At 37.9% G+C, this 17864-nt stretch overlaps 1 protein-coding gene across 1 annotated transcript in view; it reads left to right on the forward strand.

Moving 5' to 3' along the window:
* The window catches only part of xkr4 (XK related 4), an 84053-nt gene that overhangs the window by 60608 nt on the left and 5581 nt on the right, over positions 1-17864 (forward strand). Inside the window, exon 2 of the mRNA XM_073849333.1 lies at positions 1626-1825. Within this exon, the coding sequence (XP_073705434.1) occupies positions 1626-1825 (200 nt within the window). The remainder of the gene's footprint in view (positions 1-1625; positions 1826-17864) is intronic.

Here is a 17864-nt window from a genome sequence, read left to right on the forward strand (position 1 = left end):
TTCTAACTTTTAAAATAAATAATATATGCATATTCAGATTTAAAGCTCCTAAATTATTCTTCTTAACTTTAAAGTACTTTTTCTTAAATAAATTAACCTGCCATACCAAACATGACAACCGGGAGATGCCAAAAGACGACTCACTAAACATATACTGTTTGTATCCATTAAAAAATAAACATACAATTTACAAACATTACAAACATACATCCTCCTCTATCAGTGAGTATCCATTATAAAACACGCACAGGACATTAATTTGGACAACTACGCAAATGTGTTTAAATTTCATGCAAAAATACGATAGGGAACAGAGCCCCGAGAGTGCGCATAGTTTATTAATTGGACTTATGATCTGTGTGGCAGCAGCGTAATATAAAGTAAATAAATCAATAAATCCACTGCTCTCTTGTGTTCTGTGTTCATTTGTGCAGCCAAAGACAGAACAGTTAGCATGCTTTGCACAAACTTGTACACCGAACTGGTACACCGTTGTCGCTTGTGAAAACGCAGTGGGTAGAAATGTGCAGATTAAGGGGCAGTAATATTATAATAAAATCCCCTTTCTGTGTCACAGGGGGAGCAAAATCTAAGCAGCTCGTTTTTTCACAAGCTTGCAGAAAAAGGCTTACCAAAAAAAATTACTGGGTTGTCCTTTTTCACATTTTCTGGGTTGGTAGTAGAGGATGGATATCCGAGCCGAGCCCGACGGTACCCGACGGAACCCGACGGGTCGGGCCGGGTTCGGACAGATATTTAGAAAGGATGCTCGGGTTCGGGTCGGGCTCGGTCACCTCAGCGCGATAGTGCGCCCGTGTTATAACAGCACTTTTTGCCCAGTGTGCACTGACGCTCTCATCTGTTGACATTTCCGAATGCTTTTTTTACAGTTGCTTAATAAAAGCGGGCTTTCCACACAAAAAAAGTGCATGTGTCATTAGTATGAGTGAAAAAAGAGATTTTAACTGTGTCGGGCTGGGATCGGGCTCGGACATAAATATCTGAATGCTTGTCGGGCTCGGGTCGGGTTCGGTTACTGCTCTGTCGGACTCGGGCCGGGCTCGGACAGAAAAATGCGGCCCGATCCGCACTCTAGTTGGTAGATGCACCGGGGACCCGATTATAGCCATTAAAACATGGGAAAAAAATTACATTTTCATGATATGCCATCTTTAAAAATGCAACCCTCATATAAAAAGAAAAGAAAATGTAACAAACATATAATAAAAAAATAAAGGTCCAATTTTGTGTAATATTTGTGGAAATTGTCAAACATTATAAAGGATTCAGTGTTTAACTGTTCATACTACATTGACATAATGTTCCATTTTTGGTTTAATCATTTTGAGATGTTGTGTTGAGTCATCAGCTTTGACATTAAATAATATAATACATCAGCAGTTCCAAACGGGTCCATCCACAGATCTTGTTTACAAAACAGTGCAGAGAACAACATAGCCTGGAACAGTCTGTCCGGTTGTAAGGTCATGCTGAATAGGAAGGCAGACAAAACATTGAGATATTCTAGCCGAGTGCCTGTCTCAGAAGCTGATTCTGCCCTGTCATTGAGAGTTCAGTGAGAGTTCAGAGAGGTTTTAAAAGGGCTTTCTTTGTGTCCCGCACAGGTACTTCCACACAATCTATCTGGGCATCAGGAGCAGGCAGAGCGGAGAGAATGACCGCTGGAGGTTCTACTGGAGGATGGTGTACGAGTATGCAGACGTTAGCATGCTCCACTTACTGGCCACGTTCCTGGAGAGCGCACCTCAGCTGGTGCTCCAGCTCTGTATCATCATACAGACTCACAAACTCCAGGCTGTTCAAGGTAACACAACACAAGCACGCTCAAACACTTACAGTTGAGGTTGAGTTTACATAAACCTTGCAAAACCTGCAAAATGTTAATTATTTTACCAAAATAAGAGGGATCATACAAATTGCATGTTATGTTTTATTTAGTACTGACTTAATATTTCACATAAAAGATAGTCCACCAGAGAAAATAATAGTTGAATGACCTCGATCAAAAGTTTTCTTAATACTGTGTTGTTACCTGAATGATACACAGCTGTGTTTTTTTGTTTAGTGTTAATTGTTCACGAGTCCCTTGTTTGTCCTGAACAGTTAAACTACCCAATGTTCTTCAGAAAAATCCTCCAGGGTCCACAAATTCTTAGGTTTTTCAAGATTTTTTTGTATTTGAACCCTTTCCAACAATGATTGTATGATTTTAAGATCTATCTTTTCACACTGAGGACAACTGAGTGACTCATATGCAACTATTACAGAAGGTTCAAATGCTCACTGATTCTCCAGAAGGAAACACAATACATTTAGAGCCGGGGGCTGAAAACATTTTGAATTTGAAGATCAGGGTAAATTTCACTTATTTTGTCTTCTGAGAAACATGTAAGTATCTTCTGTAGCTTCTGAAAGGCAGGATTAAATGAAAAAAAGAAAAGATGTTTAAGCAAAATAAGAAACATGTACATATCTTAATTCTGTTCAAAAGTTTTCACCCCCGGGCTCTTAATGCATCGTTTTTCCTTCTGGAGCATCAGTGAGTGTTTGAACCTTCTGTAATAGTTGCATATGAGTCCCTCAGTTGTCCTCAGTGTGAAAAGATGGATCTCACAATCATACAATCATTGCTGGAAAGGGTTCAAATCCACAAAAATTTTGAAAAACCTAAGAATTTGGGGAACCTGGAGGATTTTTCTGAAGAGCATCGGGTTCAAGAGTTAAAGGAATGGGGTCATTTTTGTAAATTCAACTATTATTTTCTCTTGTAGACTATATGTAGATGTCTTTTATGTGAAATATGTTGTTCAGTTCAGTACTAAAAAAAATAACATGCATTTTCTATGATCCCTCTTATTGTGGTAAAATCATTAACATTTTGCAGATTCTGCAAGGTGAATGTAAACTTTTGACCTCAACTTTATGTTTGGACTTCGATTGTTTTTTGATCACATTTACTGTTGCTGTTCAAAATCCAGTCATTTTAGATTTTGTTTATGTTTGGTCATGCAACTGTAAATTCGCTGTGCTGACTGTGACAATGCTTCTTGGTTTAAAAGTGACCAGCTGGTCTTCAAACCTGACCAGTTGATAAGTGTCCAAATGCTCTTTAAAACCAGCAAAACAGACAAGCCTAACAAGTTCAGTGAGGCTAGGAGAAAAGCTACCTAACAGGGATCCCAACATTTTGTTTTGTCTAGGTTCTTCTTTTTGAATACTAGCACAATGGTACAGCTGCCATACTTCTTTGTAAGGGTGAGGGTAGGACATACTGAGAAGAGAGAACTCCCAGGTTTACTGTCATCCTTCACTTTACACATCTCATCCTGTCCATATAACAGTGATGGAAAGGGACAGAGAGTGAGAAAAACTCAACTGCCACTGAACATAAAAGACTGCTGAAAGGGAGTGAAGCAGAGTGCTTTTCCAAGAGTGTTGCCAAAAGTGGGAATTTATAGGGGAAAAAAATCAAGTCTTTAAACCAGTGCAATTTTGTTTGGGTGCCTTTTTGGAGACACACCATTTTAAGCTGCAAATGATACAGCTAACAGTTACAGGAACTGTTTTAAAGCATTGTTTAGCAATCGGCTCATAAAACTCAAGTTGTTTATATCACTTAATGTTTTAAATCCTGTAGTGTCAGCCAAAGTCCGTTTACTGACCGTCTGATGCAAGCAGGTTTGTAATACCTGGAGAAAGCTATCCGTTAACATTCTCATTCATTTTAATGACAGTTACTTGGCTGACATATGACCCTCTGGAATAATGTGATTTGAAATCTGCCATCTTTGCTCATGGGCACTAAGATCCAGACAGTATTTTTTTTTCTAATCAGCAAAACCTGGTTTCAGCAAAACCCTTAGGATAAGAAAGCTTAAATTATTTTTTTTAGCGCTAAGGGTTTTCTTAACTTAAGTTGTCTGGTCACTCTAGAGCCGCAGGAAATTGATGTTCTGACAACGCGAATTGGTGAATGGCACCACAAAATCGCTCACACTCCCAAACTCTTCACAGTAGTAACTCTTCCGGGCTGTGACGAAGGCAGCAGACGGTCCTATTACAGATCCATTTATGCTTTTAAGAGCCCTCAACAAAATATTTACTTGAAAGACATCTACTGAAACATCTAGTGAAATATCAGCAGAAATATCTTCAAAAGGCATTTCTTTAGAATATAGGGCTACAATCTACACCAGTCTTAAGTAATACAGGTATATTTGTAGCAATTAGCCAAAAATACATTGTATGGGTCAATACAATAATGATAATATCATGAATCAGCGATCTCGCAGGCTGATGATAGGACCATCAATACTGTAGTGTTTTATTTACCCATTCTTCATGCATTCTAGGTGTATATGACATCCTTCTTTTAGACAAATGCAATCAGAGTTATATTAAAAATAATCCTGGCCCTCACAAACTTTAAAACTGAACGGCATAGACAAGTGTATCTCTCCATCAGTCCAAAACAAGTCGATCCATAATAAAAAAGTGTCTTGCATGGCTCCAGGGGTGTCAGTAAAAGCCTCCTTTAGCGATCTGGTGTGTTTTTGTAAGAAAAATATCCATATTTAGAATGTAAGAATCACTTTCATCTAGTTTGCTGCTGTGGGAAGGTGACAATATTATGCCGTTTAAGCTGTTCGCCAATTGCAACGCAGTGGGACTGCTAACCAATCACAATACATTTGGTTTTTCGGAAAGTGGAAATCTCTGAACTAATTGAGCCATTTGTGCCAGCCTGGGGAGAAAGCCATTGTAATAATGTAAATTATGTGAAAAATTATGTGGTTTTACAAACCAGCAAGAATGAGGGCATGTTCTAGTGCCCCACCAAAACAAAATAAAGACTTTGGTTTAAAGGGGTCCTATTATGCTCTTTTACAATGTTGTTCAAGCGACAGATGTGCGAGTTTCAGGAAAGAGTTGCAACTAGTTAGTTGATTGCATGATGCATCGTACCGTCGTAGATAAAGGTAAAGTTCACCCAAAAATGAAAATTACCCCATGATTTAGTTACTCTCAATCCATCTTAGGTGTATATGATTTGTATATGATTTGCTTCTTTCAGACGAATACAATCAGAGTTATATCTTAAAAAATATCCTGGGTCTTTCAAACTTTATAATAGCAGTGAACGGGTGTTGAGAAGTCCAATAAAGTGCATCCATCCATCATAAAAAGTATTCCACATGGCTCTGAGGAGTTAATAAAGGCCTTATGAAGCTAATCAATGTGTTTGTGTGAGAACAATATCCATATTTAAAACTTTATAAACTATACTCTCTACACTGTAAAAAAAAACAAAAAAAAAAACACTTAAAATAATTTGTTACCCTGCTGTCTTAAACGCTGTCAGTTCAGTCAACTCAAATAAGTTTAGTCAACTTTAAATGTTAAGTTGTACTACTTGACAACTTAGATATTTAAGTTGAATCAACTCAAATATCTAAGTTGTCACTCAGTACAACTTAACATTTCAACTTACAATTTTAAGGCAGCCAGGTAACAAATTATTTTAAGTTGACTCAACAAGTTTTTTACAGTGTAGCCTCTGCTAACTGTCGTACACACGTTCATGAGAGAGTGGCGTTCCGGTGGATCATGTAGGATGAAGCAATGGCATAAGCTCAGGTGAGAATATCCTAGTCTCACAAGAACCAAGTTTTGTTTACAGCAAAGGAAAACCAGTCTCCTCTTGGATTATAGCGAAATCCTTTGACATTTTACTTGACAAATCCTTGTTTTGTACTTCTAGTTTATTTTCTTTCTATTTTGTAGACTCATCTATTACTGTGGTATTAGCAATTTCTTAGCTGGCATATTCAACCAACAAACTTGCTTTACAGGTAACACTTTAGTTTAGGCACCAATTCTCACTATTAACTTGTTGCTTATTAACATGCATATTACTACAATATTGGCTGTTTATTAGTACTTATTAGTACTCTTCACATATCAGTCTCTTCCTGTACAAGTGGGCAACTTTTTGGATAAGAATAAGTGGACCATGTTATGTAGTTTCGCAGAGCCGGACTTTTAGATCAGAAGATAATCTGTTGTCATGTTTCCCATTGCTACTAAGAACACTAGTGTAGATTTACGAGACACTTTAAAACCTTCAGCTTGACATTGTGGTGACCCTTCAGTCGGCCCCCATTAACCAACACTCATAAAAAATGGTCATGTTACCAGAGCTGTTCATAAATGGCTATTCTGTTGATTTGTGCTTTTGTGCTTTGCGGATTGCAGAGCCCTGCCTAGCAGTTAAAGCTTCAGAGCCTTTATGTGTTGTCTTCTGTTCTTCATAATCTTCCATAAACAAAAGTGCCCAGGGACTGTCAGAATTTTCTTCCATCAAGGCTGAGAAATGATTTATGAAAGCAGGGGTCCTGGGCTCCTAATGCAACAGAGCTGCGAATATCCTCTTTTTGGAGCGTGAGGATCTGAGCGTCTGCTCCGTGTGACAGTGGGAGCGGTTCTGGAGGCAGTTTTGCTCATGGTGTTTGGTAGAGCAGAGCGGAGAGCCGTCTGATGCTCCGAACGCTTTCATCGGAGACTTTCCTTTGAGATTTGTCGCTCTTACACTTACAAGTCAAAAAACAACATTGAGCAAAGTGTAAAAATTTAACCCAGCAGTACAGTCATAATTCAAAAGCTCAGTGTCTTCTAAATAGACAAAACAACTTGGGTACCATTTGATGGCAGACGGCAGGCGCGCGGTGGTGAAATGTAGGACGCATTTGATTTGTGTTTCTCTTACTCAGGCTGTCCCTTGTTCACTCTGCAAATGCATCCTCCCTAACTTTCCCAGTAAATGTCGCAGTAAAAGACGCTGTCAGTCAGTAAGGCCGTATCTTTTCTCACTATTTTCCCTTACGTAGCTTCTCTTTGGACCCCCGCCAGAAATAAAATCTCTCTACCTGCTCACATAAATAATGGGCCACTCAGTCTAACCATTTCCTGCAACACTTCAACACAGGAAAAAGCCTTGCTCATAACATGTACCCAGTGGACTCAAGAGTACAGGAAGCAACTCTTTCTCCTTAATTATTCTTTGTATTTCAGTTATTTTTCATCTGTATGTCATAAACACAAATGTGTCCCCTGTCACTAATTTTGCATAATTTTTATTTTCTAGTTAAATAAGTTATCACGGAAGCATCATAAGAATCAATTTTAAGTTTTAAACAGTGCTCTTCAAGGGTTTTTCAAGTGCATTTTTTTCTCACACAAATTTTATGCATATATGCTTTGTATACAATAGTAAAGAGTTAGTTCACCCTCATTATGTTCCCAACCTGTAATTCCCGGTTTAGACTACACAATTCTTTTTGACGGTTATGACAGTCACTGTGTCAGATTATGCGATTTTGACTAAAATCTTGTCGTGTCATGAACAAGAAACATGTCAGACTACATGTTGCAACCCAACCATTCAGCTTGCCATTTTTAACAACGTGCGCACTGTTGTCGATACAGTGAACTAGACATGAGCGTAAACTAACAATAGCACGTTTTGCTCTTTCTTGTCATCAAAAAAAAAAAAAAAGAAGCAAGAAAACCTGACCCTGGACACAAATCTGGATTACATGAAGGGATAGTTTGGACTGTCAAAGAGAACTGAGGTAAAGAAGTTTTTATTTGAGCTTCATTTTCACTCTGTTGCAGTAGTCCCTCAATGAAACATCATAAATGCAGGAGTATTATTGTCATAGCGCCACAAACATTTCCTCCATTGTAAATTTCCACCTAGCATGACCGATACCATTGTCTCTCTTTCATTTCGACTTGTTTGAAAGCATGGACGAAGGCGCTTCTGTGCTTGTATTGACCAGTGTCACAGATGTGACAGAACTCATCCAACCAGTCATGGATGAGGGGAAAAAAATTAAACAGCTTTCTGTGTTGACATTGTGAAGCTTTGCAGATGTGGCAACAGTTGTCGTCCACTATGACACACTACACAAGATAAAACGATTAAATTCTGATGTCCATTGTCCTACGTCAAGCAGATTGTGCCAAAATCAGGCTAAAATTGTGTTGTCTGAACCGGGCTTAAAGGGGTCATCGGATGCAAAACTCACTTTTACATGTTGTTTGAACATTAATGCATGTTGGCAGTTTGTGTACACACCGACACGATAGTTGATTGACATGAGCGCCTTACCTTAGACCCGCCCTCACCAAGCTGAAACTGTCCGACTCCAATCGCCATTGTGTCAACTCAGGTGCAAAGGAAGACGAGAATGTCTCCGATTGAGAGATTGAGGTGTTCTGTTGTTGGATGTTACAATGAACAGCAGTCGTAGTTTACTCCTGACACCTGAGCCGCTGAAGATGCAGAGGATTAACATTACTTCAGTTTTGAAAGGAATGTGCTCATCATCTCATGGCAGAGAGGGGCGGGGTTTTTTGCATTTAAAGAAACATGCAATAGAATGAATAGATTTTTTGCAGAGCTGATTTTGACAAGGTACAAGGGTGTTTTTTTTTACACTACAATTGAGAATTTTTAACCAAAGTATATTATAGACTTTCCATTAAGACCCTAAAGAATCATATGAACTTGTGTAAAATGGGCATCCGATGACCCCTTTAAAACCTTTGTTCATCTCCAGAACACAAATTAAGATCATTTTGATGAAATCCGAGAGCTTTCTGACCCTGCATAGACAGCAACACAACTACCACGTTCAAGACCCAGAAAGTAGGTATGGACATCGATAAAATAATCAATGTGACAATAGTGGTTCAACCATCATTTTATGAACAGAACTTGCCTTCCTGACATAGAACCCAGATGCGCTGTGCCTTGATTGCAAGCAGAGGAAGATGTGCACTGTACATAAAACAATCTGTCTGAAGATTTCAACAAAATGTCTGAAGATTTTGACAGAGAATATGACTTGCAATTTTTTGCCCAGCCTTTCATTTGAACCAGGATATACAGATTATGAACTACGAGAGATGGACGTTCTACATCAGAGCGCGAGCTCCTGCGTTTTTGTTTTCTTTGTACACAAAAAATATTCTCATAGCTTCATTGATGTCACATGGACTATATTAACAATGTCCTTACTACCTTTTGGGCCTTGAATATGGTAGTACCATTACTGTCTATGCAGGGTCAAACAGCTCTCGGATTTCATCAAAAATATCTTAATTCGTATTCTGAAGATGATCAAAGGTCTTACGGGTTTAGTATAACATGAGGGTAAGTAATTAATGACAGAATTTTCATATTTGGGTGAACTATCCCTTTAATGTAACCAGATTTTAAGAGCCTGTAGAAGTAGATGAAGAAGATACTGCAGTGATGCTGTGGTTTGCATAACCCTGCTGCTACTACACTCCCTACAAACACACAACACTCTCTCAACCACACACACACACACACACACACACACACACACACACACACTGTCTATGCCCTCCTCCCCTCTCCAAATTACTGCAGCCCTCATGAGCAGGAGCAGCAAGGAGCATTACGTCACTGCTGCCGCTCTCACAGCCTCACACGCTGGACCGTGGCAGGTTCCCGTGGCGACCGTCTCCTCAGGATGCGCTGCACGTGCGCAGGATTCGAGGCAGGGAGGGAGTGAGGGAGGAATACATGCACCCTCACTGTCGTAGAGAGCACCGGAACCAAGCCGCAGGCCAGATAGCCCACAGAATAAGAATTATAGCCTGGCCTCTGTCAGTTAATTACCCCACTTTGCAAAGTAGTCATTACACCCCCTCAGCTCTCTCCAGCTACTAATGGGCCAGATTTAATCTAAGTGGGTTAAACACATAAATAAGCTATTGAAAAAAACTCTCACGCAGTATAAACAAACACTAGATAGATAGATAGATAGATAGATAGATAGATAGATAGATAGATAGATAGATAGATAGATAGATAGATAGATAGATAGATAGATAGATAGATAGATAGATAGGTATTTTAATATATTTTAAAGGGGACATGGGTTGCCCATTTTCCTCAAATTGGTATAATTTATTACGCTCTTCATGAAATGTCTGCAACATACTTTAGATAAAATTCCCCAATGGTCGTGTAAAACAACACCCTTTTTAACTGGCCAAAAACAGCTCTGTTCACAGCAACCCGTTTCAGTGCATGTCTCTTTTAATTATAATGAGCTACTGCTCACGTAGCTCATTATAATTAAAAAAACATGACTCAGTGAAAAAGCTGAGAGATAAGAGATCGAAAAACAAGCTAAAAAGGCATGCTTGGAATTGCTTTTTTTGTCACATTCACTTTTGTTCATACTATCGGGTAGGTTTAGGAGTAGTGCAGATGGAACGATATTAAAAAAAATTCTTCAATGGTCGTGTAAAACAACATCCTTTTTACCTTGTCAAAAACAACTCTGTTCACAGCTACCTGTTTGGGTGCATGTCTCTTTAAATAATAATGAACTACTGCTCACCCCGCCCCTTTCTTCTATTTTTTTTTTTTTGTTTGTTTTGCTTAGTTGGTGGTTCTTTACCATCAAAAACAAAACAAATCCACTGCGTTCTCAGTGGCACTGATTTCTGGAAATTTGACTTAGGATGAGGAATCCTTGGGCACAAATCCTGTGATTAAACATGACTCACAATAAAAGAGCTGAAACATAAGAGATCGAAAAACAAGCTAAATGGCATGCTTGTGATTATTTATTTTTATGTCACATTCACTTTTGTTCATACTATCGAGTAGGTTTAGGTGTAGTGCAGATGGAACGTTATTTAAGAAATTCCTCATGGGTTGTGTAAAACAACAGCCTTTTTACCTTGTCAAAACCAGCTCTGTTTACAGCAACCCATTTTAGTGCATGCCTCTTTAAATGATAATGAGCTACTCCTCACCCGCTTTCTTCCATTTTTTTTGTGTATTTGGTGGTGCTTTACACCTCAGTGGCTCTGATGTCAGGAGTAAAGACTCTTATGCTCTTATGACTCTTACATCCAACTACTGGTAGAGAGCGTGCAACTGGCTGAGGTGGAAATTTGCTAATATGGGACAGTCCGTCAGCGGTTGGGGCGGGGCTTTAGCAATATGATGTCATAATGCTCAGAAAATCTAAACGGCTTGATAATTGATTGTTAAAGTTTTTTGGGGATAAAAAGCAGTGAATTTATTTTTCACATTGAAGGGTGGTTGTGTCCACACACTGCTAAGACTGCTAAGTATAGAATCTGCCTGAAAACCTCAAATTTTAAGAGAATATTTTAATGTGATTCGCTGCAAATGAAATGGTAGCTAAATAATTTGTCTCATGTTGCTTCAGATTCATCTGTGTAAACACCTACAGTGCATTGCGAAATTATTCATACCCCTTCATTTTTTCACATTTTGTTATGTAGCTGCCTTATGTTTTTTTTTTCCCCACATCAATCTACACTCCCTACTCCATAATGGCAAAGCAAAATATAGGTTTTTAACATTTGTGCAAATTTATTAAAAATAAAAAACTGAAAATATCCCCTTGCATAAGTATTCATACCCTTTTCTGGGACACTCGAAATTTAGCTCAGGAGCATTCATATTACTTCTAGATGTTACTACACTTCGAGTGGAGTTAAACTGTGGCAAATTCATTTACTTACTGTACTTATTTAAGTGTTTTATTTTTAATAAATTTGTAAAATTTGCAAATTTGGTTTTTGCTTTGTCGTTATTATGGTGTATGGAGTGTAAATTTTACAAATTTATTAAAAATAAAAAACTGAAATAAGTACATTGCATAAGTATTCATACCCTTAACTCAGTACATAGTTGAAGCACCTTTACAGCCTCAAGTCATTTTAGGGTATGATGTGACAAGCTTTGCACATCTGCATTTGGCAATTATCTGCCATTCTTTGCCTCACCTTTTCACCTCTCAAGCTCTGTCAGCTTGGATGGGGGCTGGCAGACATTTTCTAGAGTCCTAGTTGTTCCAATCGCATTCCATTATGGATAATGGAAGGCTACATGCTTCTGTGAACCTTTAATGCAGCAGATTTTTTTTTTCTGAACTCTTCCCTAGATCATTGCCTTAACACAAGTCTAGCTCTACAGGCAGTTATCTTGACCTCAGGACTTGGTTTTTGCTCTGATATGCATTTTCAGCTGTTAGACCTTTTCTGAGAGGTGTGTGCCTTTCTAAATCATACTCATTCAAATGAATTTGCCACAGTTTAACTCCAAGCAATATGAATGCTCCTGAGCTAAATTTCGAGTGTCCCAGAAAAGGGTATGAATACTTATGCAATGAGATCTTTTCAGTTTTTTATGTTTAATAAATTTGCACAAATGTTAAAAACCTATTTTTGCTTTGCCATTATGGAGTAGGGAGTGTAGATTGATGTGGGAAAAAAGTAATTTAAAGTAGTTTAACATAAGGCAGCAATATAACAAAATGTGAAAAAAAAAATGAAGGGTTATGAATAATTTCGCAAGGCACTGTACCTGATCTCATGATGAAAACGTACCTGTGGGAACTTTTCCGCAAGACACAAAATGCATACCAAAAAGTACATATCACTGCAGTTTCCAACAGAAATGACCACTAGAGGTGTTAAAACAAGCACTTGTAATTGCTTTTGTACACAGTTATGAATATAGCTCCAAATGTTTTGCTTTTCAGACATAACAAGCTTGCTCGGTAGCTCAGCCTGCACTGAATTGGACTTAGGATGCGAAATCCTTTGGTACGAATCCCGTGAAAACATGACTCTGAGCTGAAAGACGAGAGATTGAAAAACAAGCAAAAACTGCATGTTTGCGATTGCGTTTTTACGTCACTTTTGCTTTTGTTCATACTATTGGGTAGGTTTAGGTGTAGTGCAGATGGTACATTATTTTAAAATGTCACAGAGCATTAGCGTTATAGCGCAATTTAACGGACATTTCAACTCAGAACTGCGGTGACGTGCACAAACCAACGTCACATAAAACATACCATATGTACGTTCATCTGTTCCGGGAAATAAAACACTCTTTTAACGCCACTCAGTGGACATTTCACATCGAATATGTCACGAAATCTACATGGCGGTACGTATTTTGTGTGTTGCGAAAAGGTTCCCACAGGTATGTTTTCATCATGAGATCACGTTGCAAATCATGGCTAATCTATTCCATGAGGAGAAATAATGTTATGTTTCTACTTCTACTATTTACAGTCTGGATGGATTCACATCTTGGGTCCAGATCTGGACTGCAGTCTGCTAATTGGTGGCTGTTTACTGTTATAAAGACTGTTGACTACCCGTCCACACTCACAGTCTTCCTGTTGTAAAGATCTTCACAGAGGACATGACCACTGCTTGCCACTCGCTCTGGGAGTGTCGACATCACACAGTCATTTCCACAGATAAGATTCTGTGCTTTTAATCGCTTTTCAGACTAATAAAATAGATGCCCAAGGTGCACATTCTCTGTTATGAATGTGCTATTTTATGCTATCAATGAATATCTTTACCATTGATCGTCTGCTTTGTTCGGTGTAGAGTGTCCATAATGCACAGCTCATCTGAATACAGATGGCAGAGAAAAAGCAAATCTGTCTGTCACAGACGAACGGTGAGCCTGCAGCCTCTGCGAAATGAAAATAATACTCACCTTTATTTGGACACAAATTAACACATCTTTGCACATTCATCATTTCACATGAGGACTCGTTCAATTATTCATAGCCGTGGACCGCGATGGTGTTATCTTAGGAACGTGAGATGCTGATGCCGTTTGAAAAGAACTGATTGGCACTGAAGCGTCCTGTTATCTCAAGCTCTCCTCTGCTTGCACTACAACATTAACTGGAAGGGTGATAAAAAGACATTATAACTGTGTATTGTCTCGATATGATTTGGGTATGAATGTCAACCTGAGAGGTAAAGACAAGAGAATATTTACACTTGGTTTTCATTTCGAATTAATGAGGGTACTAATGAATTGAAAGTCTGTCTTGGTATCTCAGGAACCGTTCAATGCAGTGAGAATGTCAGATTTATTAGTCTTTTCTCTGACAAGAGAGAGATGTTTCAGGTTTAATATGTGAGAAAGCCATATGCTGCCTGTCTAGAACTGCAGATGAAAGACAACACTGTTTTTATGACTGCTAAACATTTTAATTGATCATAGACAAACACTAAATAAAAAATTAGACTAGTTCACCTGCATACAAGCATTTTTGAGTGAACTTTCCTCGTTGGTGCTGCTGAACTTGTCTAGACAGTGTTACTATATTAATCTTTTATCTCAGTATCAGCCTTAAAGCATTAGTTCACTCCAGAATTTAAAATTTCCTGATCATTTACTCACCCTCATTTCATCTAAGATGTTCATGTCTTTCTTTCATCAGTCGAAAATAAATTAAGGTTTTTGAGGAAAACATTACTTGATTTCGCTACATATAGTGGACTTTAATGTGGATCAGCAGGTTGAACGTCCAAATTGCAGTTTCAATGCAGCTTCAAAGGGCTCTACACGATCCCAACCAAGAAATATGGGCCTTATCTTGCAAAACTATCAGTCATTTTCCATAAAAAATCTAAATTTATATACTTTTTGATCACAAATGTTCATCTTGCACTAGCTCTGCATCCACAACTTCGTAGTCACGTTGGAAAGATCTTTGTCTGTGTATTTCAGTTCAAAAAGGTAGGGTAGACGCCATCTTATTTTCATCTTATCATCCAACATTGTTGATTTGCCTTTTTTTGTAAACAGTGTTTGACTTTCTTTGTATGTTCGTTTTGTAAACACTGGGTCGGCTCTTCTGCCTACATTTTGCGTGACCTTCCAACATGATTTCGTAAATGCATGAAGTTGTGGACGCAGAGCTAGTGCAAGGCAAGCATTTGTGGTTAAAAAGTATAGATTTTTTTTTCCTTCTTTAGAAAATGACCGATCGTTTCATTAGACAAGACCCTTATTCCTCAGCTGGGATCGTGTAGAGCCCTTTGGAGCTGCACTGAAATTGCAATTTGGACCTTCAACCCGTTGATCCCCATTGAAGTCCACTATAGTATATAGACCTTCATTTTTGACTGAAGGAAGAAAGACGTGAACATTTTGGATTTTGGAGTAAATTATCAGGAACTTTAATTCTAGAGTGAACTGCTGTGCAGTGATTCTTTCGGTACGGATGGACTGGACAGTGTTTGTAGTCTTTGTATTCTGTCTCACTCACTCCTACAAGAAACTGATCACTCCAGCAGCTTGAGCACATGGCAGCCAACTCCACGAGAACAGAGTGTCACAGCGGTAAAGATGGGCTTCACGCACCTGTAGTCACTGCTGGCTGCTTTACTGTACTCCATCTGATGCAGATGGCTTGTAAAGCCTCCTCCATTAAGCACAAGCGAGTTTTTTGGACAACATGATGGATAACATCTCACTCACGGGCCAGTGAGTCATAAATGTGGAAAGGTGCTGTTAAGCAGAATTCCACAGAGGCTGTTTTCCCTGAAGAGAAAATAAAACACAAATCTCATCAAAAAAACAACAACATCTCTTGAGTCACTGTTTATCAGCTTTGATTAGGGCCGGAAATTGTAAACCTTGGTGTGGTGTGACTCACCAGAGGGTCTAGATATGAAATCGCAAACAAATTCATTACAGCAGGGCCACGCGTGATATGCATCGGAGCGCGAGCCATTGACGGACACTTCCACGGTCAAGCTACTCCATTAGCCCACTTCCGACTTTATTCTCCAGAGTCATGAATACATAAAGATGTAGTAACGAGATAAATACATTTGCATGCCTTGGTGAGCACTTCCTATTCTGCGTCTGAAACCAGTATCCTATTGTATCTAGGCAAGAAGTGTTTCACATGTCAAGCTTCAGTACATTTATAGCTGGTTAACATGAAATGTACGGTTTTGGCCACTTTAAATAAGAAAAACACTTCCAATAAAGCAATAGTAATATGATGATGTAGAAGACTTTTGTCATTTCTGTTGTTTTAATTTACATAATTTTAAAAGTCATAACTATTTTCACCTAGAGCTTTAACTTACAGCTAGTAATTTGGTTCATAAATATACACTACCAGTTAAAAGTTTTTGGACAGTAAGATACTTAATTTTCTTCTGCTCACCAAGCCTGCATTTATTTGATCCAAAGTATAGCATAAACAGTAACATTTTGAAATATTTTTACTATTTGAAATATTTGTTTTCTATTTAAATATATTTTAAAATGTAATTTGTTCCTGTGATTTCAAAGCTGAATTTGTAGCATCATTACTCCAGTCACATGATCCTTCAGAAATCATTCTAATATTCTGATTTGCTACTCAAAAAGCATTTATTATGTAACACTGAAGGCTGGAATAATGATGCTGAAAATTTAGCTTTGATCACAGGAATAAATTACATTTTAAAATATTTATTCAAATAGAAAGCAGTTATTTTAAATAGTAACAATATTTCACAATATTACTGATTTTGCTGTATTTTGGATCAAATAAATGGAAGCTTGGTAGGCAGAAGAATTCTTTAAAAAACATTAAAAATCTTACTGTCCAAAAACTTTTGACTGGTAGTGTATAATAAAATTAACTAAAAACTGTAAAGATTGAATGGAAATGCAAACATATTTAGCTTACAAGTGATATTTTATATTTATATTTTTTTCTTTGTTTTATTCACACAACACAGTTCATTTTTCATTTGAAGCCGTTCAATGACTGGGTTTCTTTCTATATGCGGTTTCTATACAGTGTATATACTTTTTAATAATAGATTTTTATAATTTGAGAACCTAAAAAATCTGGGGTAAGAGTAAGTGTGTTTTTATGCTGGTATCTTGGCTGGTTTAGACCTGTCATGGATAAATAAATATGACACTAAAACTGCCAGTATTTGGCAGCAAAACCCTGTCTTAATGAGTGATTAATGGGTGATTCATTGAATCATTCATTGAAGTGACTTGTTCAATGTGGCTGATTCATTTAGAAACTAAGCAAGTGGCTGTCTTTATAAATTGATTATTGAATCATTGAGTCAAGTGATATGTTCAAAAACATTCATTCAGGAACAAAGCACTGCAATTTTGCTCTGAGAAGCACAAATGTTCTACTCCAGCATTGTTTGGAACAATTTTAATTAGTGAAACAGAAAATAATAATATTTTGTCTAAAATATATTGTCATATTTGGATAAGGTTCACACTCAGTGCTAATATTGAGGAAAATTGCACTCTTTCTTGTTTGATATTACTTAGTCTTGCATAGCCAGACCTTTAGACTGACGTAGGAAGGTGTGGGAACCTTGGCTGCTTTAAATGGCCAAGGACCACCCAAAAGGCCATATGGCTGACAGGTAAAGCAACCAATCGTTTTTTTTTTTTGTGCTGTGTCATGTTTAGAGGTGTGGAAATGTCCCCACAATAACAGACTGGTGTGTAAAACTCTTGAACGTATTTTAAAGAGTCTATGCCGCAAACTTTACATATTTCACATACTTTTGTAAATTCAGCATTTCTTTGATCTTGATAAGCGCTCATTGTCACAACTGTAAACATGACAGCTGATTTCTTCCATGAGGGGGTTTGGCGTCACGGCATCTTTGTTTCCAGGCAGAACGTTAAAAAACGCAACACACGCGTCTCCCGGAAATCCTATATATTTCAAACAAACCCATGATGACTTTCAATATTCTGAAGTGTTTCCAATTTTGCGTGCCATATGCATCAGACGTTCAGGCAAAGGTCCGTGGGCGTCTGAGGCTGAGACTAGATGTTAAAATATATTATATCTTATAAATATAAAAAAACTAAAATCCATACAGGAATATTTCTTGCTTCCACAACTTGAATTATAGGAGCTGACATGTGTCAGCTGAAGAAAACA

Source organism: Garra rufa, chromosome 10 (assembly GCF_049309525.1).
Source record: "Garra rufa chromosome 10, GarRuf1.0, whole genome shotgun sequence".
NCBI classification, from domain to species: domain Eukaryota; kingdom Metazoa; phylum Chordata; class Actinopteri; order Cypriniformes; family Cyprinidae; genus Garra; species Garra rufa.